The sequence below is a fragment of the Equus quagga genome, chromosome 7 (assembly GCF_021613505.1).
Source record: "Equus quagga isolate Etosha38 chromosome 7, UCLA_HA_Equagga_1.0, whole genome shotgun sequence".
NCBI classification, from domain to species: Eukaryota; Metazoa; Chordata; class Mammalia; order Perissodactyla; family Equidae; genus Equus; species Equus quagga.
In genome coordinates this window covers 100,874,031-100,900,940 of record NC_060273.1, presented here as the reverse complement: position 1 = coordinate 100,900,940, position 26,910 = coordinate 100,874,031, and the positions used below count along the sequence as shown (strand labels likewise).

General features: G+C 37.6%; 1 protein-coding gene across 2 annotated transcripts in view; it reads left to right on the top strand.

Moving 5' to 3' along the window:
• The first annotated feature begins 553 nt into the window (after positions 1-553).
• Positions 554-26,910, top strand: part of DCP2 (decapping mRNA 2) — a 45,011-nt gene continuing 18,654 nt past the window's right edge. For both annotated transcript variants that reach the window (XM_046666610.1, XM_046666609.1), the window contains exons 1-4: positions 554-799; positions 10,795-10,946; positions 16,888-17,015; positions 17,451-17,549. In XM_046666610.1, coding sequence (XP_046522566.1) covers positions 747-799; positions 10,795-10,946; positions 16,888-17,015; positions 17,451-17,549 — 432 coding nt within the window. In that variant the 5' untranslated portion in view covers positions 554-746. The remainder of the gene's footprint in view (positions 800-10,794; positions 10,947-16,887; positions 17,016-17,450; positions 17,550-26,910) is intronic.

Here is a 26,910-nt window from a genome sequence, read left to right as displayed (position 1 = left end):
TCCTTGTCTTCAAAAGCGGCGCCGGGTGCCCGAGAAGAGACAGAAGTGAGCCACCACAAAAATGACAACCCTCTTCAGAGGTTTGCTGTGAAAGGAGGCACAGCTCCTAGCCTGGACGTGGCGGTGGCGGCGGTGAGTATGCGTGCAGGACACCTGGTGACAGGAATCATGAAAGCACGCTCGCGCTGAAGGCGCCAGCGAGCCCGCCCCGCAGAGGTAGGAGCGCCGGCTCAGTCACAGAGAGGACGTACGGGTCACGCCGAAGTCCCGGATGTTGGTCTCGGGTTCTACAGCGAAGACCTGAGCCCTTCAAACTTCCTAGTAGTGCCAAGGAGGCATGGTGCGCGTGCGCATATCCACCCCGAGGCTCCGTCAGAGGCGGCGGGAAGTTGGTTTTCTGAGCAGCTAGTGAGCAGCTTGAAGACGGATTGGAGACGACGGACCAATAAACAAGCGTTTCATTGGCTTAGCTTGCTTAGGCTTTCGATTCTCCAGCTTCCCATTGGGCCTTTCAAGCAGAGCAGGGGCGTGACTCCCGGGGCTCCGCCCCACGCCTCGGCCCTGCCTCGGGGTCCAGGGCTGAGGGAGCGGGACGGAAGTGTGCGGGTCCCGCCCCTTGCCGCTCTCCGTCTGAGCTGCCGCCGCTGCCGCTGCCCGCTTTCCGGCGAGCCGGAGTCTCCTTGCCGTACCCTCGGTCCCCGGCCGCGCGGAGCCGGGATGCACTGCTCCTGCTGTGGGTCCTCATCATGGAGACTAAACGGGTGGAGATTCCCGGCAGCGTCCTGGACGATCTCTGCAGGTACCGCGGCGCCCCGCGCTGCCCCGTGCCCCTGCGGTCCCCTCCTGGTTTTCTCTCCGATTCGCCGACCCCGGAGGCCTCCCGTCTCCTCCCCCGCCCTCAGCCTTGTCCTCGCTTTCCGGTCTCGCCGCGGCTCCCTTTCCCCCGTCGACCCTTCTCTCCGACGACACCACCCGTCTTCCGCCGCAGCCTCCCTGTTTCTCACGCCCCCCTCCATCCTTTCTCGCCGAGCACCGGAATTTCCTCATTTTCTTAGTTCTCCAACTGTTTTGCTTTCCCGCAAGCGAAGCTGCTTCACCAAAGCCTGGGTCTTTAGCTTTTTTTCGGCTGCCCAGTCCCATTGCTTTTTCGACCTTTCACAGACCGTCCGCCCACTTCCCCCGTCTCGTCCCCCAGTTCTGTAGAAAGACCCCAAGGTTTCAGGTCCTGGAATCCCAGGTCCCCGGATCTCCGCAGGGAGCAGTTTTCGAACTTGCTCTTTGCCCCGTGTGTGCTTCCACGGCCGTGGCGTTCTCTAAATTGCGGTGAAGAATTACTCTCTAGTTCATCCCAAACTTATGGGAAGCGGGAAAAAAATGTCTAGAGCTACTTTTCTTTTCGTTTCTTAATTATCCTTAAAGGAGATTCTCAACCGCAGGGTTTTAACTCAGTGTATACTTTCACAAGAGAAATTTTCTCCATTCTTCCCTTTTTCCAGCTATGATTTCAGATAGCCAAACACGTGTGAAACGGACTTAATTCTTTCTTTCCCCAAAGTAAGATTTTTGATGAAGTAATACCCTGAGTTGTCGCTGGGCGTAGGTACGAGTTGTGAAATGATTTAAATTACAAGCGAGTAATAACACCTTTTCAATTATAGTTACTGTATTTATGTCAAAAAGTCTGACTTTTAGTAGTGTCGCAGTCACGCTTTAAAAAAAAATTTTTTTTTTAATGGGAAGGAAAGAACTAAGATTTGTGGAGTTAGGACTGTATGCCAGGTACTGGGTGCTCCCTTCACATTTATCATTTTATTTAACCGTCGAAAACAGCCCGTTTGGTAGGTGTAGTTATTTCCATTTTCGTCTCACAGATTCAGAGAGGTTGTAATTCACACAAGGTCACATTCATCCTAAGTCAGAAAATCAGATTTGAAACCTAGACTTTGTTCTCTACAGTGCTTGTAGTTTTTCTCCTACCCAGGTGGATGTAAGAGAAAATCGAACCTAACATTTTATACCTCACAAAAGAAAATTACGTGTAGAGTAAGTAGGCTAATTTGCAACTGATACGAATTAATGTCACTGTACTTTGGTGATAGTATTCTTATAACTTTTGGAATATGATAGATTCAAATGAACCACTTAAAAGACGCTGTCTCTGATCCCAGATTTCATAAGAAAAAAAGAGATTTGATGTTTGTGTGTCTGTGTGGATAAATGACTAGAAGAACATGTACCAAAAGTGGGATTATGATTTTATTTACTTATCATTCCAAGATTTTTAAAAGGATGCGCATTTTATAGTTTGAAAAAGTATTGAAGATGAGTATTTGGAAAGGCACGCAATAATTATATATGGATTAATAGAGATATAGGTTGATTTGGGAGAAGATGGGTGATCTTATACTTTTTAACAGACATCTAAACTAATCTTCCTAGCAGTGTGAGATTTATTTTGTGTGTTACAGAGGATTACATCATTTAGAGAACTCATATCAGACATTATGAAGGTAATTGATTTTATGAGTGGGACATTTTTACTCACAAAATAATTATGGTGTATTTTGTAAACAATATGTTAAACATCTGTTGAGTGTTAAATAAAGATTCTTACTTGGTTTTCCAGTGAGTGTATTTAAGCTATTTTTTACAAATCTTTTGGAATAGAATAACATTTTTTTTCCTTTAAGAAATTTTTTTTGCAATTATTGTTTTGGCTATATAAATAAGAATGATATTTTTAAGAATTAGGGCTAGCTACTTGATAAACTAGTAATAAAATCAAAAAACCATTTCTTAAAATTTTAAGTTTCTAAAGTAATACCGTTTTCCAGTTAATATTTATAACATCTTTATTAATTAATTTAAAGGTTTTTTTTTTTTTGTGAGGGATGTTGGCCCTCAGCTGACACCTGTGCCAGTCTTCCTCTGTTTTGTATGTGGGACGCCGCCCCAGCATGGCTTGATGAGTGGTGTGTAGGTCTGTGCCTGGGATCCAAACCCACGAACCCCTGGCTGCCAAAGCAGAGCTTGCAAACTGAACCACTACACCACCAGGCCGGCCCCAATTTAAAGATTTTTAATGTTAACAATTCAGGCTTTCGATTGTGGGCTTTTAAAGAAACTTTTACACTTAGAATTTATGTTTAATATATATAAAGATAAAGCTTAAGTTGAAAAAGGTTAATTTTTCTGTGCTGCTTTGCTCTTGATTTATGAGTTTGGTCTTGACTCTTGTTTTTACTCCTTTTATGTTTTCCCCAGTTCTACTGCTTATAATTAGTGTGTTTAAGAGGTTTTTTTGTTTTTTGTTATTTTGACTTTTGATAAATTACATATTCCTGCTAATCTTGCCTACTTTAGTCAATATATTAATATGTTTTGGAGAAATGTAAAACTTGACAGTGATTTTGATGTGAAAAATTAGAGCACTTAAGTTTCCAAGATGTGCCTTTGTAATCATTGGACTGCTTGTAACTTAAGATACGGAATGTTATTTTTCAGATGGTTTAATATGCAACATTTAATTTACTGGAATACTATGCAGCCATTAAAAATGCCAGAGGCAATTAGCAACTAGTAAACAGGGAACATATTTGTGTCTTGAAAAGATGAACACAGTATACTGTTGAATATAATGCTTAGTCATTTGATGCCTTTTGTTAAAACAAATTTTTAAATGTTTTGTGTATATATATTTGTGTATGTATGCACAGGAAAAGTCTGAAACTATGTATACCAGACTGATAACACTGGTTACTTCTGGGTGGAATGGTATTAGAGGAGAGGAAGGGAAGACTCTTGTCTGAAATGTTCTAGTGAACAAAATTGCTTCATAATAAAACATGTATGTATATATAAAAAAGTAAATGTGCTTGATTTTATGGTGATACTTGCCTTTGGTGCACCATGATTTTTGACATTAAAAGTCAGATACAGAGTTTTTCAGTACTGTTTAAAATGGCTAATAGTAAAGAATTAAAAAGTATGTTTTAAAAGTAAATACTGAAAACTACAATTTGGTAAGTTGTTTCTCTTTTATAGAAGTGCTTGGAGTTTTTTTTAAAGCCCCTTTAAGAATTAAATGGTGAGGCCATTCTAGTGTTAAAAGGAGAAAGATATTTTCTGGCAACTAATGTCGCTGCTATTTTGGTGATCGCATAGGTTAATTAAATAATTTGTGCTTATCTTTAGCTTGTCGTTTTAGTGTTCAGTTTTACTGAAACATTTTTGTACTAATTGCAGTCCTTGTGCTGATGTTCTTTCTATCTGTGGGAACACTGAAGAGATGACATTTTGTGAGGTGGGAAAATTTTTCCCATAACAAATTGTTGTGGAAAGCATTTATTTCAACTATTACTATATACATATATGTATATACACACACTTTTAAATCTTTAAAACAGATCAAAAGCATTCACAGAATGAAAGAATTGTGTACTTTTTGTGTATCAAAATTTCCTTTTTCTTTTTAAAGTTTCTTAAAGAAGTCAGCTTTTAAATATTAAAAAGCTATACTCATGTAAGGTTTAAAAAAAAATCAAACAGTACAGATGAATTTATAAATGAAAAGCAATAGTCTCTTGTCCTAACCTTTTTTATCCTATTTCTGCTCTCCGGACCCTTAACTGTTTTGTGTTGAATTCTTCTGGTGGATACTTTAATATTTTAAGACATGCTTGCACCAATTTCTTGTTTTATCAACTTTAGGTAGTAGATTGAGGATTTAGATTACCTTTGTAGATACTACGTAAGGGTTTAGTTTGCCACACTTACTGTTGCCCTTGTCCTGCTTCCAGTGCAATTATATCACTATTTTAAATTGTTTCATTGGTTACCTTTGTGACTTTAATATACTTAAAATTATATTTCTGTTTTATGAACTTAGAGACAGTATCTCTGGAGTCTCTGTTTGATTAGTTGAGGCAATTAGTGCCCTCTCTTTTCTTTCATTTCTTTCTCTCATTCCTTGGGTTTCTATCCTGATGAACTTAAAATAAAAATAAAGATTGATAATGCTTTACATTCCATTTTGTAACCTTAAGAAGTCTGCTATACTTTTTGACTGTCGTTTGATTGCAAAAGCTGAATAATGATAGCATTTGTTATACTGTATCACTGTGTACCTATTTTTCACAGTAAGGGCAAGGCTACAGTGTCTAGGATTTTCTTTTCCTTCAGGCCATAGTTATGGTTCCTTTGTAAGGATCTTGAAAAGAGGATGTCCAAATGAATTTTCCTTTCTTACATTCTACAAATTCGTCAAAATGATGCTGCATTTTAGTTTTTTTTTCTTTCTTTTTGGTGAAAGAAGCATATACTTTCTTCATTATTCCCTGATTCCTTCTAGCTATTCCTGAAATCCTTTTTTTTTTTTGGATTGTCTTTCTGTTCTAGTTTTGGCTTTTTATTTCACATTTAAACTATGATTGTCTTGTACATCTACCCCCCTCCCAACACACATAAAATTTCTAGCTGCCTTTTTTCTCCCATCTCCTCCTTTATTATATATCCTCGGTTGTACCCTCAATTATACCTTCTGCAGAACTCTTTTTTTCCTGGAGAGTGCCCTCTTGGAGACCTCCAGTCTCCTAATCTAGTCTGGACTGGTTGCTTCCTAGACTTGCCAAACAACTGGCATAGAATTCCCTTTCACAGCTCTCCCAGGATGGACTATTCTCTCTTGAATCTCATGTTTTATGCTTTCTTGGTTTTCATTCTTGTTTTGCTGGTAAACATTCTAAAGTACATTCCTTTGAGGGGGTCATTAGGAAGTAACCTTTCTGAGTCCTTATATGGCTGAAATGTCTGTTTTTCTTCTTATACTTAGGCTCTCAGGTGGTCCAAGGTCCACACTTTGAGTAACAAGGTTCCAGGAGATATTCTCAAAACTATCATTTCTTCAAGGCCAGTTTTTTAATTTATTTCATTTTTTGTCATGCCCCAGAATTTTCTTAGATGTTAGGTGATTGTTGGTTGCCTCTTTTTTTTTTTTGGTGAGGAAGATTGGCCCTGAGCTAACATCTGTGCTAATCTTCCTGTTTTGTATGTGGGTCGCCATCTCAGCATGGCTTGTTGAATGGTACATAGCTCTGCACCCAGGATCTGAACCCATGAACCCCAGGCCACTGAAGCAGTGTGCAAACTTAACCATTACGCCACCAGGCTGGCTCCTCTTGGTTGCCTTTTTATCTTTAAGATGAGGCCATAGAGGGCCTTATTGCCAGGGTTCTCCTTTATGTGGGTAGGTAGGGAGCTGACTCTTATACTGGGGGACCCTTGAAAACCACTGTGTGGGAATTTTGCTTTGGGGTGCCAGTATCCAAACCTCTCTGTTAAAGTTAGAAAAGAGCCTCAGGTGGTGTTCTCCCCTCCCCCATTCTTGTGGGAGAAACTCCTGACTGTCAACGGAGCGAAAGAGGAGTAGACATTCTTCTATTACGTAAACGTAGACAGACTTTGGCACACACTTTGGCTGGTGTTTCCCATTTTTTGGTCCTTTTTCTTATTCTCATCCTCCAGCTTACCTTTCTTTGCTTGGGGACTTTTCTGGATTGGGATGGCTATGAGATTGGATTTCTCTTTGTTCTAGGCATTTTCTTACCACGTTTTAGGTTGTGGTTAGTGTCCTCTAGAAATTTGTTGAAGTGGGAATTTCTAGGTAAAGATAGTAGATTGAATGCAAACATCTACTCAAAGAGTGAAGTTTTTTGTTTTTTAAATTTTAAATGCATAAACTTACAAGGAAAGGAAGAATAAGTGAAGAGATGAGCAATAAAATTTGGGAACTCTAAAGCAGAACAGAAAGTGGTATATGCTTTAGCAGAGTTGGTAGACCTGAATGAGAGACTACTGGAGTAGTGTCAGTCTACTCCAGAATAAAAGAATACTGGAAAATGGCAGAAGTGAATTTATACATCCTATATCCATACTGAAAACCCTCAGCCCTTTTCCCCTGCTCAGCTCTTAGAATATGACAGGCTGGCCTTTACCTTCCGGGTAGGAGATTAGATGGTTCTTCTCTAGGCGATCTGACTAGCTCATGAGGAAAGATACCGATATTGGAGGTTCCTCAATTAAATGGCTCAGCCTGAAAACCTTAAACGGTGCCTCAGTTTGGCAACCCTCTTAAATAGCTTTATGATCTGTCACACTTGAATATGAACATCAGAAATAGGGTTCTTTACATGAAAGATAAAACTAACAGAAAAAAAGCTATGGGAAGAATCAAATTATGCAGGTAGAATGAAACTTAAAACTGCATTGATCTTCTTAGATTTTTACAACTATGAAATAACAGGATAATCTATAAAAGCATAATTTAAACAATTAAAAAGAGCATTTGGAAATTAAAAATATGAGAGCAGAAACAAAAACTTCAAAAGATGGCTTACAAGATAAAGTTAAGAACGTTTCCCAGAAAATGTGTGTGTAGAGAGAATTAGAGTAAGAAGTATCAGAGAAAAGTAAAAAATCATGAGGATCAGTCCATGATGTTCTTCAGCACTGAAGGATGTGAACTTCCAAATAGGTAAGGCCCACTGAATGGCTGGTAGAGTGGATAAAGAATAGTCATTGAGAAATTTCAGAACACTGGGGACAGGAGGAAGAACCTAGAAGTTTCCAGACTGAAAAAAACAGATATACAAAGGATGAAGAATCTGAATGGCTTTAATTTTCTCAAAATCAAAATTGGAGGACCGGCCCCGTGGCCGAGTGGTTAAGTTCGCGCCCTCTGCTTTGACGGCCCAGGGTTTTGCGGTTTGGATCCTGGTTGCGGACATGGTACTGCTCATCAGGCCATGCTGAGGTGGCATCCCACATGCCACAACTAGAAGGACCCACAACTAAAAATATACAACCATGTACCAGGGGACTCTGGGGAGAAAAAGGAAAAATAAAAAAATCTTTAAAAAAAAAAAAATTGGAGGCTGACAGGAGAGAGCACTGTCTTCACATCAGAATTGTGACGGAAAGTGTTTTCCAAGCTAGACTTCTTTACCCAGCTAAACTATCAAGTGTAAGGATAGAGTAAACATATTTTCAGATATATATGTCAATATTTATCTCTCCTGCATCCTTCCTTGAGAAGGTATGAGAGGATGTACTTCATGAAAACAAGGATGTAAATTAAGAGGAAGAAGACAGGATGCAAGAAACACGAGAGCTATATAGGATAAAGGCAGGGAACCATAGGATGCTAGTGAAAAGACAGCATAAGAAGACAGATGTGTATCAGGTGTAGACAGCATCCAGTCCAGATTGATACAGATCAGAAGGCTCAAGGATAGTCTTCAAGATGAAACTGATGCATATGAATTAATATCTTGAGAAAAAAATTTAGGAAGGTTGAATTAGTGACAAGTGTAGAGAAAACAAAGGCAGACAATAAGACTTTTATTGATTATGGGGAGAACAAAGTGCTGTTTGTCCTGTGTATACCTCCCGGTGGTCAGTCTGAGACTTGGGCAGTGGTTTCTGTCGTAGTTCAGTTCACAAAGTCTGTGGTGTGCTGTTTATAGTCTAATTCAAGCTTGTGCAGCTCGAGGTTGAGCCCAGAGTTCATAAAAAATTTCTTGGGGCCATTTTCCTGAGCTGTTCCTCTACTCTCTCCCTGGTACTTCTCATTTCCTTGTGTCTCCCTTTTTTGGTCCTGTGGCCAGAAGCCACTCTGCCACGCACTTCATGTGACTCTGCCCATGTCTGGGACCAAGTGGCTGGAGGATAAAAGAAAAAAAGAGTGGAGGTTGGCCCTACTCTTTTGGGGCTAGCCAGCTCTTGTGATTGGAGAGGAAGGTTCCTGTTTCTCAGGGTTGTAGCCTCTTTGGGTCCCTGTTACAGCCACTATTGCTGCCACCTCTGTAACCATGATGGCATTGCTTGGGGTTTGGGACATGAGAGAACAGAGAAAAGAGAAAAATGGGGAGTTTCCCCCACTGTCTCTGAGCAGACCCTTTTGGCTTCCTTTCTAGATCGTTCAGGCAGAACCAGAGAGTTTCTGGAGCTTTCTCTGTCCCTGCTGGTGCCCACTTCCAACCCCTAGTCGAGCCAGGGGATACTAGAGGGTGGAAAAATGGTAAATTCTTTTTGAATACTGGTTGTCGCCCCCAGTCTTCCTGTTATTATTTACTTTTCACAGTTCTCAAATAGCTGCTCCATTCATTTTGTCCAGATGTTATAGCTGCATTTCATAGGAGGGACAAAGTGAAGTGTGCTTGCTCTGTCTTACCAGGAATAGGAACCTATGTAATCATTTAAAAGATAAATTATAACTATAACTATGGCACTATCAGTATATGCCAGACAGTTTGCTAGACTATGAGAATAAGAATATGCAAAGATATTGTACATTATCTCAGTGAACTAATTTGGAAGAATTTATAGACAATAATAGTAAAAATCAGATAGTTGCTGTAATGGAGTGGGAGTCTGAAAGAGTATATAAATCTGTTTGGAGGAGTCTGGTGTACCTATATAGGAGAGGCACTGTTTGTAAGTTATGGAAGATGAATTAGGAGTTTGCTAGATGGACAAGAGAAGGGGAAAGTAGATATAGTGTGTGGATGACAATTTAGGATAGTTCCAAGAATTAGGTATTGCTGAGGGTAAAGACTCGTGGAGTGATAGAAGAGGTTGTGCAGGTGAGCAGTGACCAGATCTTGAATGCCATATAGAAGAGTTAAGTTTTATATCTTAGGTAATGCCATCAAAGTTGCGTGTGTTAATACATTTTGTTCTTAGTGTATGTGCAGTTTAAGCTCCTTTTCTCCAAAGTTTTTCTATATTGAAATGTAGATGATTGTACATACATTTGTCCTGCTTTTACTTTTCATTCCCCTATTGGAATGTTACATTATTCTTATAATTTAAAAGTAATTTTTTGATTCGAAACTTGGAAATAATCAAAAACATTTAGCAACATAGCTAGGGAATAGTGTAAGTGATCAAACTGGGTGATAAAGACTAAAAACCAATGGATTTGTTTTTTGTAGTTCAATCTGTCTGTAAAGGTTGCTAGAAAAAAGGATTATCAAAAATGCTGTTCAGTGGAAGAAGCAATTGGTGGTTGCTTAATGACTGCTGTAAATCGCATTCACTTAGATTTATAAATTTTGACTTGTTCGTTGCACAATATAGGGGTTCATTATCTTAGTCACATACATACATATAATATAGTATACATTTATGCTATACATAAAATAAATATGTCCCTTCCCCCCCGCCCCCCCCCAGCCAAATGTACTTGGAAAAGACACTTTAGGATTTTTATAAGTGAGTATATTTTAAAGTTAGTTCGAACTCAGGATCTGCACATGAGGCTCTTTGGGAAATCTAGTCTGTTAATAAGGAACAGAGTATTGATTTCTTTAATATTTCTTTGTAATACTTTAAATGTGAAGATTAAGTTGTTAACATCTTTTCTCTTTGGTTGTATGAATATATTTGCCTATATTCTTAGAAAATATTACCAGACATGGGAGGAAATCCTAGTGAAGGTTGTTTTCTTGTGCACCTTTAATTTATTGTTAGTGAGTTCTTACGTTTATCTCTGTACTTGTGAACAGAGGGTAAATGGCCTCTTAAAAAAAATTCTATTATGAGTGAGATACGTGTAATATCTTTTTTTCCAGATTCATCTTCCCTATAGTAATTTCCCCCAAATTTTGCTTCCTTGATCAGCACTGCTCTTGGTGCCTTATCTATGTTGGTGGGTCAGAAATGAAGCAATTAAATAGGTTAAAATGAATTGTTATGGTTTGTAAATGTAATTTTTGTGTTTTTTGTTTTTGACAGCCGATTTATTTTGCATATTCCCAGCGAGGAAAGAGACAATGCTATCCGAGTGTGTTTTCAGATTGAACTTGCCCATTGGTTTTACTTGGATTTCTACATGCAGAACACACCAGGATTACCTCAGTGTGGGATAAGAGACTTTGCTAAAGCTGATATCCTTTTTATTACTATAATGACTGTCATTCTTGTTAATAAAATATTTTAGCATAGATTTCCTTTTGCTTGTCTTTGAGATTTATAACCTATTAGATAAAACATGCTTGATTTCTAAAAATTGTCAAATATAAATAGTAGGTACAATTTAATAGTATTCTTATTTTTATGTAGAGGACCCCTTGAAGTGTGCACTGATAATTAGAGTTTAATTTGATTTTCTTTTCCTTCAGAAATAACTGGCCTATTTCTAGAACTGATCTGTTTTTTACTTTCCTCTTGCTATTCCATTTAACCTGGTGATCTTTAATCAGATTACTACCTTTCTGAGATAGAAATTCTTAAATAATTATTGAATACTTACTATGTTCAAAGCAGTGTTTTTGGTTCTGTGGCAAATACCAAAGAAATCCTTGCCTTCAAAGAAGCCCCACACCTTCCCTTGTATTTACAAATAATATAGAAACTTGACATAATTTATTAGTTATAAAAAGATTCACATAAATAGTTAAGATTATAAAAGAAGCTATGTCACAGGGCAAAAAATTGATGAATTTCTAGTGGTCCTGATATTATGTTTTTAGGATTTGGAAAAAAGAGTGGAAAGATTTTAGGAAAATTTATATTTTTAAGGGAATATAGGATTTTCTAAATAGAAGTAGGCAGTGTGTTCCAGGTAAAGAAAAGAGATTGAGCAAAATTGCAGAGTTGGAAAGAATTAAGGGATATCTTGGGAAGTAAATCAGTTTGTATTGAGCAGAGTGTTCTTACGGGGATATAAAATAGGAGATATGGATGGAAGTATATAGGGGGTATTTGTTGGTTCTTAAATCTTGAGCCTAAGTGCTTTGATTTTTATTCATTAAGTCATTGTTTTTAACTATAAATCATGTGTTCAAATGAAATTGTACCCACAAGTTTACTGTACTACCCTAGAGATGGAGTAGGAGTAGGTGACCTAAAATAACCCTCATACTCAGCTCCTTGTAATTTTCCTTGAGCCCCATGACTTAAGGAACCCCCCAGGGCTCTGCAGAAAATGGATGAAACACTTTGTTGTAGGTAACTGTTAACCATACAGAGTATTTGGGCAGGGCTAAAGAATATTATTCAGATCATTCGAAAATGGTATTCAAGAAGACTTATTTGGCAGGATAGATTGAACCATAGGGTGAACTGTTATATTACTTGAGATGTGGAGCAATAAGGTCCCCAGCCATAGTAGAGGGACTACAAACAAAAGACTAAAGGGGCAGATTTAAGTGGAAGAAATAATCAAGCTATTTGACTGATTAAATATGGAGAAGTAAATGAGAAATCAAGGGGAATAGAAGTACCATTGAGCACTGTCTTTGTTAAAGGCTTGGTGATGGATTCTGTGGAGAAATCCTGGAAAACTTTGCTTTTAAGGAGCTATAATCTGGTTAGAGAAATATGATCAAAACCAGCAAATCCTCTTCTGTGGTTTTGATCGATTTTGCATTGACTTAGAGTTCTACCAGAGCAACTTTATATATTTTGGGGTTCTAGATAAGATTTTGTGTGTGTATACACATGAGTTTTAAACTTTCCTTGCTGTTAAGAAAAATAAAAAACCTCTGTTTTAGTTATGTTTCTTTTAATTCAGTTATATGGAGAAAAAAACTTGTATTGCTAGTGTGATAGACTTCATTAAATAACTGAGTGCTTACTCTGTGCCAGGCATTGTTCGGTGAACAAGGTCCCTATCTTCAAGAAGAAGAGAGGGAGACAGGAAAGGAAATGATTATAGTGCAGTATGGTAAGTTATGACAGGGTAGTACAGAGTTCAGTAGGAAAAGAGGAGAGGGATACTCAACCCAGATTGAGAAGTAGATCAAAGTTTCCTTTGGAATACGTAGTCTCTGTGAGTAAGGTCTGTGTGAAAGAGTGAAAAAAATATGATTGGGTTGTAGAGTAAGTGGGGTGTGGGACAAGAGAGAAGCCAGAGAGTAAGTCAGGGGCTAAAGCATGTCAGGGTCTCGTAAGCCATGTTTGTTTGGACTTTATCCATAAGAGTAGTGGGAGAATAGAGGAGATTTTTTTTAAATTAAATTTGATTTTGGAGAAAAAATTTCAACTTACAGAGAAGTTGAAACACTATTACAGTGAACTGCCGTCATACCCTTCTTAGGTATTTACCCATTGTTAACGTTTTGCCACATTTGCTTATTTCTCTCTAGGGGTATTTTGAAAGACAGCTCTGGAATAGTGTAGGCAGTGAATTGGAGCAAGGTGAGACTGGGAACCTAGTTAAGATGGTGTTTTGCTAATTTATGAGAGAGGAATGGAAACCTGTGATAGAAGTGAATGGAAGAGGTTAAATTTGAATGATTGGTGTTAACTTGGATGTCTGAGGAGAGGTGGAAGGAAGAATCAAGGATGGTTCCCAGGTTTCGGATTTGAGCAGTTGAGTGGATGGATGTGCCATTCCATTTTTGTTTTTTTTTTATTGAGTTAATGATAGGTTACAATCTTGTGAAATTTCAGTTGTACATTAATGTTTATCATTCGTGTTGTAGGTGCACCACTTCACCCTTTGTGCCCACCCCCGACCCCACCTTTCCCCTGGTAGCCACTAATCTGTTCTCTTTGTCCACATTTTTAAATTCCTCATATGAGTGGAGTCATACAGAGATTATCCTTCTCTAACTGGCTTATTTCACTTAACATAATTCCCTCAAGGTCCATCCGTGTTATTGCAAATGGAATGATTTTGTTCTGTTTTACAGCTGAGTAGTATTCCATTGTATATATATTGTGCCATTCCATTTTTAGGAAAATGAGGGGAGATTTTGTAGGGGAGTTGTGGGTTCAGCATGGACAAGTTGGTTTGTGGTATACTGAAGTGGAGAGACTGCCTAGAGTAAAGTTAATAGCGTGAGTTCTGGAGCCGGATTCCTTGGGTTAGCTTCCCATCTTTGCCATTTACTAGCCATACAATCGTGGACAAATTGTGAGGCTTTTCTATGCGTCTGTTTTCTCTTTTGTAAATTGTGCATAGTCTTGTGATTTTTCTTCAGTAAGCACTCAGTAATACGGGTATAGAATGGGTATTCTGGATTTGTTCCTGGGTTGAAGTTTTGCTAGGGAGCTATATTCAGAGAATAGTGGGGCAAAGGAATTTTGGATATTGCTAAGTGATTAATTAAAGTGATGGACCAGATTGTTTAGGGAAGGAAATAAGGGCAGGAGGGTGCTAATATGAGAAAGTAAAACAGTCAAAGATTGATGCAGAATAACGACGATATAGTATGAGTAAATAAAAGAATGCTGCAGAAAGTTATGGTCAGAATGTTTTATTTTAATCAAACTACCAGAATAGTTGTAGTGATGGCAGGGTCTAGAATAGTTGCTATGGGAGTTAGTCCTGGAAGTGGGAATAGATGTGAAGGACAAGGAATACAAGGAGCTGAGGGCAGAGCTTGAGATGAGTTGTCCATGGAGAAATTGACACCATCTAAGGTAATGGTAGCGTTTTGAATGGAAATTACTGTCTAAGTGATTGTTTATATCTAGGGTAGATTTCTCATGTTTTTGAAAAAATGTTTAAAATAAAAAGAGTATATAAAAAATTATTAAATTGTTTAAAAAAAAGATTGTATGTAATACAAGTGGACGTGTGCTTAAAATTCTTATATTCTTTATTTAATCAGTGTAGCCTTCTATCTTTCTTTTAGAACTACTGTGTAAGGCCCAGTAACCCAGATTCCAGATTCAAAGTAATTTGGTTTGGGTTGTCAAGAAAATGAGACAATAGTCAATTAAGAATTGTAGTAAAAATTAGAAATGATAACTAACAATTATTCAGTGCATGTTGTAGGGTTTTTTGAATTAAATATGTTATGTCATTAAATAAAAATGGTTTTAAAAAAATTTCCAATCTCATGTTTGTATTGAATTACTTTTATACTTTTAAGTGTGAAGGAAGATTGAAGAGTTGTTAGTGGGGAAATTGATGTCATTTTGGATTGGGTTCTGTTACTTGCTAATTGTGTAGACTTGAGCCAAGTACTTAATAGGTTCTTTTCAAAGTTAATTCCAAGTGTACCTTGAACTGTAGTTGTTTGCTTCAGTTAACTCACTTATTAATTGTGCTGGTTTTGGGGTAGGAAAAAAATGGATAAATGCAGAATGTAAATAGTTTCCAAAGTTAAGTCAGTTGATTTAATTTCTTTTGCTAAATCTTTCTTCTTTTGTTAAAGAAATTGTTTAATGGGTAGAAAAATGAGGTAACACTGATTTGTGGAGACACTGATGCACTTAGAAATTATTAGGTATGTTGTAGGGAGAAGAAAGAGAGAAAAACTGGGTAAGCATCGTCCTCTCTAAACTATTGAAAGTTCTCTCTGTTCCTGGGTATTTTTATATGTTTTTTTCTATGGTTAAATTTTTAATGGAAAAAAATCCATTTATATGAAATTTATACTTAAAGAAAATCTGTGATAACTTTAGAACGCAAAAGGGATTTCACTAAACATCTAAAGCCAGTTTTTTATTGGGAAATACCTTTCAGAGTCTTAGCAAGCCCGTGTAGAACCATGGGGCTTTCTGTAATGATTAATATTGTATCCAAACTTAGTCCCTTTTTTCCTCCTCAAATGAAGGCATGGAATAGTTGAGATTAGCCTAGTGCCTGTCCTTTAACTACAGTGTTGTCATAGATGGTTGACTTTTCAGTCTCTTTGAGGGTCTCTTTAATTCTTACTACAACTATAAAACCAAAACAGATTTTTAAATACAAAGCTGTAGAACTCATAAAATTTATTTTCATAAAATGAATTTAATGTGATGTTTTTATTTAAACCAAACCGCCGATCACAAGGTGAATATAATGCTGACTTCTTTGAGGGTGTTTTGACGTACCTGTTCTACTAGTTTTTCCATCACCTTTTTTTGGCCCATCTGTTATGAAACTTTCCTTTCTGTATTATCTTGGGAAGTCATTTGACCCTAATGCATCATTTGCATGTTAGGTTTCTTCTGTTTTTAGTAGCCCACAGCAGTTAAGGTAGTACTAGTACCAGTATGGTCTTCGAAAACAAGTAGTAGTGCTTTATACATGTCTTCATCCAAATGACTGAAAATCTGCTCATTTTACATGTTTTTAGATTGTCAAAATGAAAACACACAATATGTAAGTCTTTGTAGAGGACTTGAAGACCCTTAAGAATATGTCTTCAATGTTAGAAGCACTGTCATAAATTACAGTTTTTCCCAGGCTTTTCATAATTAACAGTGTTGTAGTGATGAGGCATTTGATAGCATGGACTACTGGAAACCTGAGCATATACTTTACAGGTTTAGGTTTTATTTACTTAAAAAAGAAATTATTCTGCCTGATTTTGGGGGGGCATACCCAATCCATTTTGAAACAGGCTAATACCCAGGTTTACCTTTCTCTAATATCCTTAGTAAATCTTCATCTTAAAAGTGTTTTTAATTATGAAAGCAATATATGTGTATGGTAAAGAAATTCAGCAGTAGGATACTTCATTCCTAGTTCTACATCCTGGAGTTGACCACTCTTACCATTCTCCCTCTTGCCCATCTATGTGTACTGTATTTCTGTTTCTTGCTATTGGTTTCAGTATCTGTTGACTCCTTATGTGATGAATTTGACTGACTTAATGACAAGTATTTGAAGTGTTCACATGGTCCTGAATTTATTTAACTTAGGGATCCAGCACTATGAGTATCCAAAGCTTACTTGATTTGTGTCTTGGTTAAATGCAGAAGTTAACAATGACAAGTTTGAGAGAAAACAAATGTGAAAAAACAAAAAAAGGAGTAAACTTAAGTGAGGTGAAGATTTGAGTAATTTCATATAAAATACCTGTTTGGTGGAAATACGTGTCTTCCTGTATCTAAGTGCTCAAGATATATTAAGGGAGAAAGTAGCTTCCTTAACATTGTGTATACTCTTCAGTCATTGTCCATTTTTGCTGCCTCAAGGTGAAGATGTGGAAAAAGTTTTGGATGAATGGAAGGAATATAAAATGGGAGTACCAACGTATGGTGCAATTATTCTTGATGAGACACTTGAAAATGTGAGTGTAATAAAATAAAAGATTTTTAGTGAAATAGTCATCAGCTGTTTTCATCCTATTAATAAAATATTTGTGTTATTTCTGTAATGTTCTGACCTGAGGTTTTAAAGTGTACTTAGCTTTTTAGTGCTAAAAGATCAAATTTTTCATATTTTGTCTGCATTTTAGGTCGTAATATTTTATACTTGTTGCAGTATGGCTTATTGCAAAGAAGTGTCACTTCGTTGTTGAAGAAATGCTTTTTAAAATGGGCAGAATGTCTTTCTTCTCCCTACTAGTGGTATATTCAGACTCATGGAAGATATCTAAACCAAGTGCTGTGTAAAATTACTGGTGATAACAGTTATCTGAGTAAGGAGAAAAACACCTTTGGCTTTTAGAACCGATGATGGGAAAGGAGGGCAAGTTTTATTTTTATCTTTGCTTATTTTGTAGGTACTACTGGTTCAGGGGTACCTAGCAAAATCAGGCTGGGGATTTCCAAAAGGAAAAGTAAATAAAGAAGAAGCTCCTCATGATTGTGCTGCTAGAGAGGTGAGTTATTGAAGTTTCTAACACAGTGACATTTGGTGGTTATGTTTTGAGGGTCTTTTTAGCTATAAAGACTTACTTGTTTGGACCATCTAATCCGCTTTCCAGAACTTGACTGCATGAAATAACTTATCTTTTATAATAAAACTTTTGATTCTTTTGTCCACATCTATCATTTATTCTTCCCTTGTTTCCGTTTTCTTTCATTGTTCATCTTTTATTTATCTTTTTAACTCTTTTTTATTGATGGTATCTTCTCCACCTTTCCTTTTAGAATTGGATTTGCAATTGGTAAAACATTTTGGTTAAAACTTGTTTTATGTTTATAGTCTTGGCTTCCAGGTAAGTGCACAATTTGGACTTTTCTAAGAAATTTGCCTTGCTCAAAACTCACTGTACCTTCCATTGCCTATAAGATGAAGTTTAATTCTTCAGGTATTGAAACTCCCTCCACTACCCCCAACACAAAACTTAGCCATTCCTAAATTTGTCTTTCTTTCTTCTCAGTTAAAAGGATTTATTCTTTGTTCCCTGAATTTGACTGATTTGTTTCAGCCTCTAAACTGTTGCTTATCTTATTTCTCTACCTGGAAAGTTCTCTTGTCTTCCTGCCCATTCAGATCCTATCTAGGTACCTTTCTAGACCCAGCTCAGATTATCCTTTTTCCCTGAAGGACCTTCCCACAGCAATGAGATAGTTTTCTAGGTCCAGAAAAGACACTACATTAATTGGAATGACAGAAATTTCAGTTAAATTGAGTGAGATCAGCTGTCTCCATAATTGGATCTTCTTGGAGGAACTTGGTGGAAATCAAAACCTAAACTTACAAAACTGAAGAAGTACCCCAATCCCAAGGGATCTACCTGCACCTACCACTACAGCCCTCCATCTGATGAGTTTTATACACTGTATTGTAAACAGTCAGGATGATGCAGAAATAGGATATTTGGGGTATGAGAGAGAGAGAGAGTTAACCTGTGAACTGAGGCACCCAGTTTTCACTTTAGTTTATCTTATTTATTTGTTCTCTGCTCTGGGATACCAAGATAAGAGGTTGTCTTGTCCATGTGGTGCTAATTTTAGTAATGATTATAGATCACCACAATGTGTGAGAAAGTACATACAATTTATTCTTAGGGCATGGGGCGTAGGAAAATGGAGTGTGGAAGATAGGATCTAAAGAGAATCTTGTGGGGAGGGGTACAACAATTATGAGAGGTTGTCATCTCCATTTTACAGATGAGGGACTGAAACATAGAGCAGTTTAGTCACATGCCCAAGGTCTCACAGTTAGTAAGCAGCAGAACAGGGATGCAAACCCTGGTGAACCCCGGTTGGGCTCTGGAGTCCATGTTCTCCACTGCTATGATACAGGCAGCCAAGGAATATTTGTAAATGGGTATTTCTAAACGTACACATGCACCAATGAAAACAAAAGGAATTTGTAATTTTTAAGTATATCTTTTTCTAACAACACGTACCTTTCTGATTTGGATCAATATGAATTTTTTTCTTCTGTTTTAGGATTTTTGTCTTGCTCTGAGGAAAGCACAGGTATTCTGCCGATCCATAGTCCCTTAATTTCAGGGGAAAAGCTTACCCTTTGATAATAAGAATTCTAACTTAAAACCTTTCCTATCTAAATTACATCCTCTTTTTGCTGATAAAGGAACTTGTCAGAAAAGATTTGGCTTTAATTCCTGTAAGTTTTTGGATTAGAATTTTTAAAGGCAAGTGTTTTGACTGTTATTCTTGATTTTTAAATGACTACCTTTGTCATAAAGAGAGAAAAGTTTTGAGGTTAAGGTGGAACATTGCTGTGTTAGTCCACTTAGGCTGCCATAACGAAATATTGCAGCCTAGGTGGCTGAAACTGCAGAAATTTATTTCTCACCGTTTTGGAGGCTAGCAAGTCCAAGATCAAGGTGCCTGCTTCTTTGGTTCCTGGTGAGGACTCTAAGCTTGCAGATGGCTGCCTTTTCACTGTGTGCTCGTGTGACCTTTCCTGGGTGCTTGTGTGAGTGCAGAGAGTGCTCTCTCTCTTCCTCCTCTTACAAGGGCACCAGCCCTATTGGTTTAGGGCCCCGCCCTTAGGACCTCATTTAACCTTTATCATCTCCTTTTAGGCCTTGTTTCCAAATACAGTTACATTGGGGGTTAGATCTTCAACATGAATTTTGAAGGGGCGCAGTGCAGTCCTAGCAGTTGCCATTTTTGAGAGATGAAAGCATTCATCTAGCTGTCCTAGAGTTGCAGTATGTGCTTCTGCCACTTGGTGGTACTGCAGCATAATAGAAACAGGGAACCACCGGTGTTAAGTCTTAGTTGAAAACCAGATTGTTATTCCATCCTTTATAGGAGTTTATATTAATGTCACATTGTTCCTTTTAATTTTCACTTGTATTAACATAGAAGGAGAAGTTTTGTCTTAATTTTCTACTTGCCTTTAGTTAGACTTAGGCTGATGTCCTAAGTACTTTTTCTCTTGAAGTTATGTAGTTCTGCCATGGGTGCTTACCCATATTTTAAGTGGTTAATAACATTTTAATTTGGTTATTATTATAACAGTTTTATTTGGTTTATTATAATTTTATTAATGTTATTATTTCACTATATATGGCATCCAGAGGTGTTTTGTTATGCTGTGGCAGAATGTGACACATCCTATAAAGACTGTGTATGTGGGCTGAGCTGAAAGAACCAGTGGTAAGCAGGCTTCTTAGGGAGAAGGTATGAATAATTGTAAGTGGAAAGCTAAGGGCCATCTTAATTAGTAATTTCCAATCTTCTCTTTGACCTTTTGGTTCACCTTTGTTAATTGGGTTATTTCTGATCACTTTTATTCAGTGAAGTAGATTTAGGACAAAGGTGAAAAGTGTTTTCTAGATATTATATGTGACTCCTTAAAAATTGCATTAATACTGAGATAATTTCAAGTATAGTGAACATAGTAAGAATAATACAAAAAAAAGACTCACCCATTAATATTTTGCTGGTTTTGCTTTATTACTTTTGATACATATGTATGTGTGGTTTTTATTATTATTGCTGAATAATTTAGGAGTAAATTGCACATATAATGCTCCTTAACCCTTAATTACTTGTGCATGTAAATTTTAAGAACTTGGAAGTTCTCTGATATAATCACAGTGTAATTATCAAATTCAGGAATGTAACATTGATAGGAGCTATTATCTAGTGGACAGTTCATATTCGGATTTACTAATTGCCCCATCATGGTCTTTTTCAGCTGTTTCTACCGTGTCCCCCATCCAGGGCCATGTGTTGTATTTGCATTTAATTATTGTGTGTCCTCAGTCTCCTTTTAATCTGAAGCGATTCCTCAGTCCTTCTGTAACACTTACTTTATTAAGGGAATATTCAGTTAGATACTGTTTGTACACAAAGGTAACAGGCTTTGCTCTCAAGGAACTTAAGACTATACAATTTACAGCATAGTTTCTAATTATTATACAGACTTAACGTGACTAGGTATGTATACTTACTTCCAATTATAAGGTATTCAAAGGAGGGAACTAAAGAGAATAGTTGTAAAAACAGAATTAAGTACCATCCATAAATTATCTTTTGAACTTTTTTTGTTGAAGGATAAATACATACAGTGCACTAATCTTAACAGTTTGTTTTTATGTATGTATATACCTGTGAAACTACCACGCAGTTTAAAATACAGAATCTTTCCAGCGCCTCAGAAGATTTTTTCCTGCCCCTTCTCCATCAATACCTGTTTTCCCCCACACTTCCTAGAGGGAACCACTATTTTGACTTCTGTCACCATTGATTATTTTTGCCTGTTCTTGAGCTTCATATAAATAGGGTTTTGCAGTAGGTACTCTTTTTGTTTTGTGTCTTTGGCTCAATATAATGCCTTTAAGATTCATCTGTATTGTTGCATATATTGGTAGTTGGTTCTTTTTTAATTGTTCTGTGTAGTGTTCTAGTGTACAAATATACCACAATTCCTTATCCATTCTCTAATGCATTGGATTTTATCCAGTTTTTGGCTATTATGAGTAAAACTGCTGTCAATATTGTAAATAAGCCCTCATTTCTCTAGGAGTGGACTTACTGATTCATAGGGAAGCTGCGTACCTACTACCAATAGTTTTCCATGTATAATTTTACCAATTTACATTCCCACCACCTGCATATGAGAGTTCTAGTTGTCCTGGCCGCCTCGTGGAATTACCAATTTAAAAAATGTTATCCCATGTTCATGGATGGGAAGAATTAATATTGCTAAAATGTCATTACTACCAAAACCCGTCTGTAGATTCAGTGCAATCCCTGTCAAGATTCCAATGGCAGTTTTTACAGAAATGGACAAAACAATCCTAAAATTTATATGGAACCACAAAAGACTCCGAATTGCCAAAGCAATCCTGAGAAAGAAGAACAAAGTGGGAGGCATCACACTTCCTTATGTCAAGCTATCCAGTAAAGCTATACAGTGATCAAAACAGTATGATACTGGTGTAAAAACGGACACACAGATCAGTGGAACAGAATTAAGAGCCCAAGAATAAACCCAAGCATATACAGTCAGTGAATATTTGATAAGGGAGTGGAGAAAACTCAACTGAGAAATGGTGCCAGGAAAATTGGGTATTCACATGTAAAAGAATGAAACTAGACCCTTATCTTATACCACTTAGAAAAATTAACTTAGATTAAAGGCTTAAGTGTAAGACCTGAAACCATGAAACTCCTAGAAGAAAATATAGGAAAAATGCTCCTTGACATGAGTTTTGGCATTGATTCTTTGAATGTGACACCTAAAGCACAAGCCACAAAATATTAAAATAAACAAGTGAGACTATATCATAAACTAAAAAGCTTTTGCATAGCAGAAGACAATCAACAAAGTGAAAAGACAGCCTACAGAATGGGAAAAAGTATTTGCAAACCATTTATCTAATAAGGGGTAATATCCAAAATATATAAAGAACTCATACAACTCAATAGCAGAAAAGCTAATAATCCCATTAAAAAATGGGCAAAAGACCTGAATAGACCTTTTTTTAAAGAAGATATATGAATGGCCAGTAAGTACATGAAAAGATGCTCAACATCACTAGTCATTAGGGAAATGCAAATCAAAACCACAATGAGATATCACCTCACACCTGTTAGAATGGCTGTCATCAGAAAGACAAGAGAGAATGAATGAATGCTGGCAAGGATGTAGAGAAAAAGGAAACCTTGTGCACTTTTGGTGGGATTGTAAACTGGTACAGCTATTGTGGAAAAACAGTGTGGAGGATCCTCACACTGGATCCCCAGAATTAGAGCTACCAAATGATCCAGTGATTCCACTTCTGGGAATCTATACAAAGGAAACGAAAGCACTAACTTGAAAAGATATCTGCACTCTCATGTTCATAGTAGCATTATTTACGACAGCCAAGATATGGAGACAAACGAAGTGTCCATTGACGGATGACTGGATAAAGAAGTTGTGATTTATATATATATTTACACACACAATTTACACAATATATATTTACACATATGTATATCTGCACTCTCTATATATACTTATACACACAGTGAAATATTATTCAATGAGGAAATCTTGCCATTTGCGAAAACATGGATGGACCTAGAGGGAATTATGGTAAGTGAAATAAGTTAAACAGGGCAAGACAAATACTGTATGATTTTGCTTTTATGTGGAATCTGAAAAAAAAAAAACAACAACCTAAATTGGAGGAAAAGGGGACAGGAGTTGGGGTTACCGGGGGGGGGGGGGGGGGGGGGCAGAAATTGGAGGAAAGTAGTCAAAAGGTACAAATTTCCAGTTATAAGATAAATACGTACTAGAGATATGTACAACATGATAACTAATTGACATTGCTGTATGATATATATGAAAGTTGTTAACAGTAGAACTTTTGAGTTCTCATCACAAGGAGAAGAATTTTTCTTGCATCTATATAGGGTGGTGGATGCTAACTAAACTTATTGTGGTAATCATTTTACAATATATGTAAGTGAAACCATTATTCTGTATACCTTAACCTTATATAGTGATGATATATGTCAATGATATCTCAGTAAAACTGGAGAAAGATTTTATGGTCATTTTGCAATATATACAAATATTGAATCATTGTGTTGTACACCTGAAGCTAATATAATGTTGTATGTTGATTATATCTAAATTTAAAAAAACTTTAGGGGCTGGCCCCGTGGCCGAGTGGTTAAGTTCGCGCTCTGCTGCAGGCGGCCCAATGTTTCGTTGGTTTGAATCCTGGGCACGGACATGGCACTGCTCATCAAACCATGCTGAGGCAGCGTCCCACATACCACAACTAGAAGGACCCACAACGAAGAATATACAACTATGCACCTGGGGGGCTTTGGGGAGAAAAAGGAAAAAATAAAATCTTTAAAAAAAAAACCAAAAAACTTTAGCAATTCTGCTGGAAATGTAATGGTATATCATTGTGCTTTTTTTTGGAGGGGGGGAAGATTAGCCCTGAACTAACACCTGCTGCCAATCCTCCTCTTTTTGCTCAGGAAGGCTGGCCCTGAGCTAACGTCCATGCCCATCTTCCTCTACTTTATACGTGGGACGCATACCACAGCATGACTTGCCAGGTGGTGCCATGTCTGCCCCTGGGATCCGAACTGGAGAACCCCAGGCCGCTGAAGTGGAATGTCTGCACTTAACCGCTGTGCCACTGGGCCAGCCCCTCATTGTGTTTTAATTTGTATTCTCCTGAAGTTTATAGTGATGTTGAGCACATTATCATATTCTTATTGGCCGTTTGAATGTCCTCTTTTATTAAGTATCCACTTATGTTACCCATTTTTTTATAGTTGAGTTACTTACTGATATATAGGACTTTTTAACATATTCTACATTTGAGTGTATTGTGACTGTCTTCTGGTTTATGTCTTTGCTTTTGACTCTCTTAATGGAGCCTTTGATGAAGAGAAACAATTTCATACATCACTGATGTATAAACTTAGGTAAACCAGCCTTTCCCTTTTTTTTGAGAAAGATTAGCCCTGAGCTAACATCTGCCACCAATCCTCCTCTTTTTGCTGAGGAACACTGGCCTTGAGCTAACATCTCTGCCCATCTTCCTCTATTTTATATGTGAGATGCCACCACAGCGTGGCTTGATAAGTGGTGTGTAGGTCTGCTTCTGGGATCTGAACTTGTGAACCCCAGGCTGCCAAACCGGAGCGTGTGAACCCAACTGCTATGCCACTGGGCTGGCCCCAAAACCAGTCTTAATTGTTACAGTTATAAATCCAGTATCCATCAAAATTGAATTATAATTGAAAACAGTTTTAAGCTCTGTCTCATGCAGTAGAGTTTCAAAGAAGGGAAAACCAGAGCATTTGGACCTTTGCTTTAATGGGAACACTCAGATAGCATACATGAGTTATGAAGTGAATCTACGTGATTGATGGTTTAATTATATTGTCTTATGAATACAAATGTTAAAATTTGGGGAAGTGGGAAACCAAGACACTTCTGTCACTGAGCCTTCAGAATTTTATTTTGAACAAGGTATATAGTTTTGATATGGTTGAATGTGAGTGATCACCTCTACAATAGACAGTTTCTATATATACCCTATGTAACACCAAATGTAGATATAAAGAAACACAGGACAAGAAAACTAACTTTCTTTTGATATCACATATGTACATCTGTACACAGTCTGTCATTTCCAGAAGTGGGAAATACAAATAATCTTTGTCCTTTTCTATATACTGTAGAACAATTTTCGAGTGAGTATATTAACCCAGTTCTTAAAATTAGGAACAAAAGGTTTAGCATAGTTAGGAGTATACAGAAATGGTGATAGAAATGAGTTAGATGTTATGGAGGAGCTTAAATTGGAAGACTACACATGGCTGAGAGAAGTGCAGATGTCCCCTTATTGAGGAAGGTAGAAAGATGTACATGAACTGACAAAAGAAGCAGGGAAGAGACAAAAGGAATGGGTAGAAAATAGCTCCTCCGTACTCATACCTTGCAAGACATTCGTGCCCCTGCATGTGTTTTGATGTCTTCTGTCCCACTGATTGGTTAGGAGATGCTGAAACTAGAGGGAAGGAGAGAAACTCCAGCATAAAAGATCTGCGGTGGTTTCTGCAGCTGCTGTGAATCCAAAGCCTTTTTGATTTTGAGGGTGAAAAGGGGAAGGACTTTGTCAGAGTAATACAAATGTTATTTGAAGGAGAACTTTAAGGCTAGAAGAGACCAGTGGTTTTTATTTTAAACAGAAGCCCAGTATATTAATCTGGGCAACCAGAGCATGGCTTCTCTGGTTGAAGGAAAGGGTAAGAGTTAGATGTAACATTAATTCCTGAGATTTATATTCTCTCAGTTCCTCCTCCCCCAGTCCTTGAGGCACTACTGAGGGAAGACAGTTTTAAAAGCATTAATCTAGTTCACTAGTGTCCAGTTCTTTAGTGTTGACGATTACAACCCCTCTCCCAACACACACACCTGCACACAAATGTGGTTGTGGCTGTACTTTTGGAATCTGTCCATTTAATGTTAGTATTCAAGCAATTCAATTTTCATGTTTGAAAAGTAGTTTTATTCATATAAGACATTTTTTAGTTTGTAGTTTTCTGTACATATAGATTCATGGATACTGTGAATAAAATCCATATGTGGTCCCCAGTGATATAATTCCCACAGATTGGGATGTATTCTATATGGGATATATTCTAATCTGATGTATTGTAACATCTTAAGAGTTCGGGGCGGGTGATGCTGGCCCTGTGGCCGAGTGGTTAAGTTTGCAGCTCTGCTTCGGTGGCCCAGTGTTTCACTGGTTTGGATCCTGGGCGCAGACATGGCACCGCTCGTCAGGCCACGTTGAGGCGGCGTCCCACATGCTACAGCTAGAAGGACCCACAACTGAAAATACACAACTATGTACTGGAGGGATTTGGGGAGAAGAAGCAAAAAGAAAAAAAAAGAGTTCTGGGCCCAACAAACAATTCTCAGACACCAGTTGAGTGTCCTACAATTCATCTCAATTCTGACATTCTCTACCCACAGGGAGTTACCAGATTCCACAGGTTAAGGGCTCAGTTCTACCAGACTGTTCTCAACTTCAGATGCCAGTTGCAAGTCCATGTTGTCACTTGTGTATCTGACTGAGTGGCTGTAGATTGGAGGTTCCATTGACTCCCTCCTTGGGTTTGATTCATTTGCTGGGTGGCTCACAGAACTCAGAGAAACATTTTACTTACTAGATCACTGGTTTATCATAGGAGGATATAATTCAGGAACAGGCAGATGGAAGAGATGCATAGGGCAGGGTATGGGGAAAGGGCAGGGAGTTTACATGCTGTTCCTAG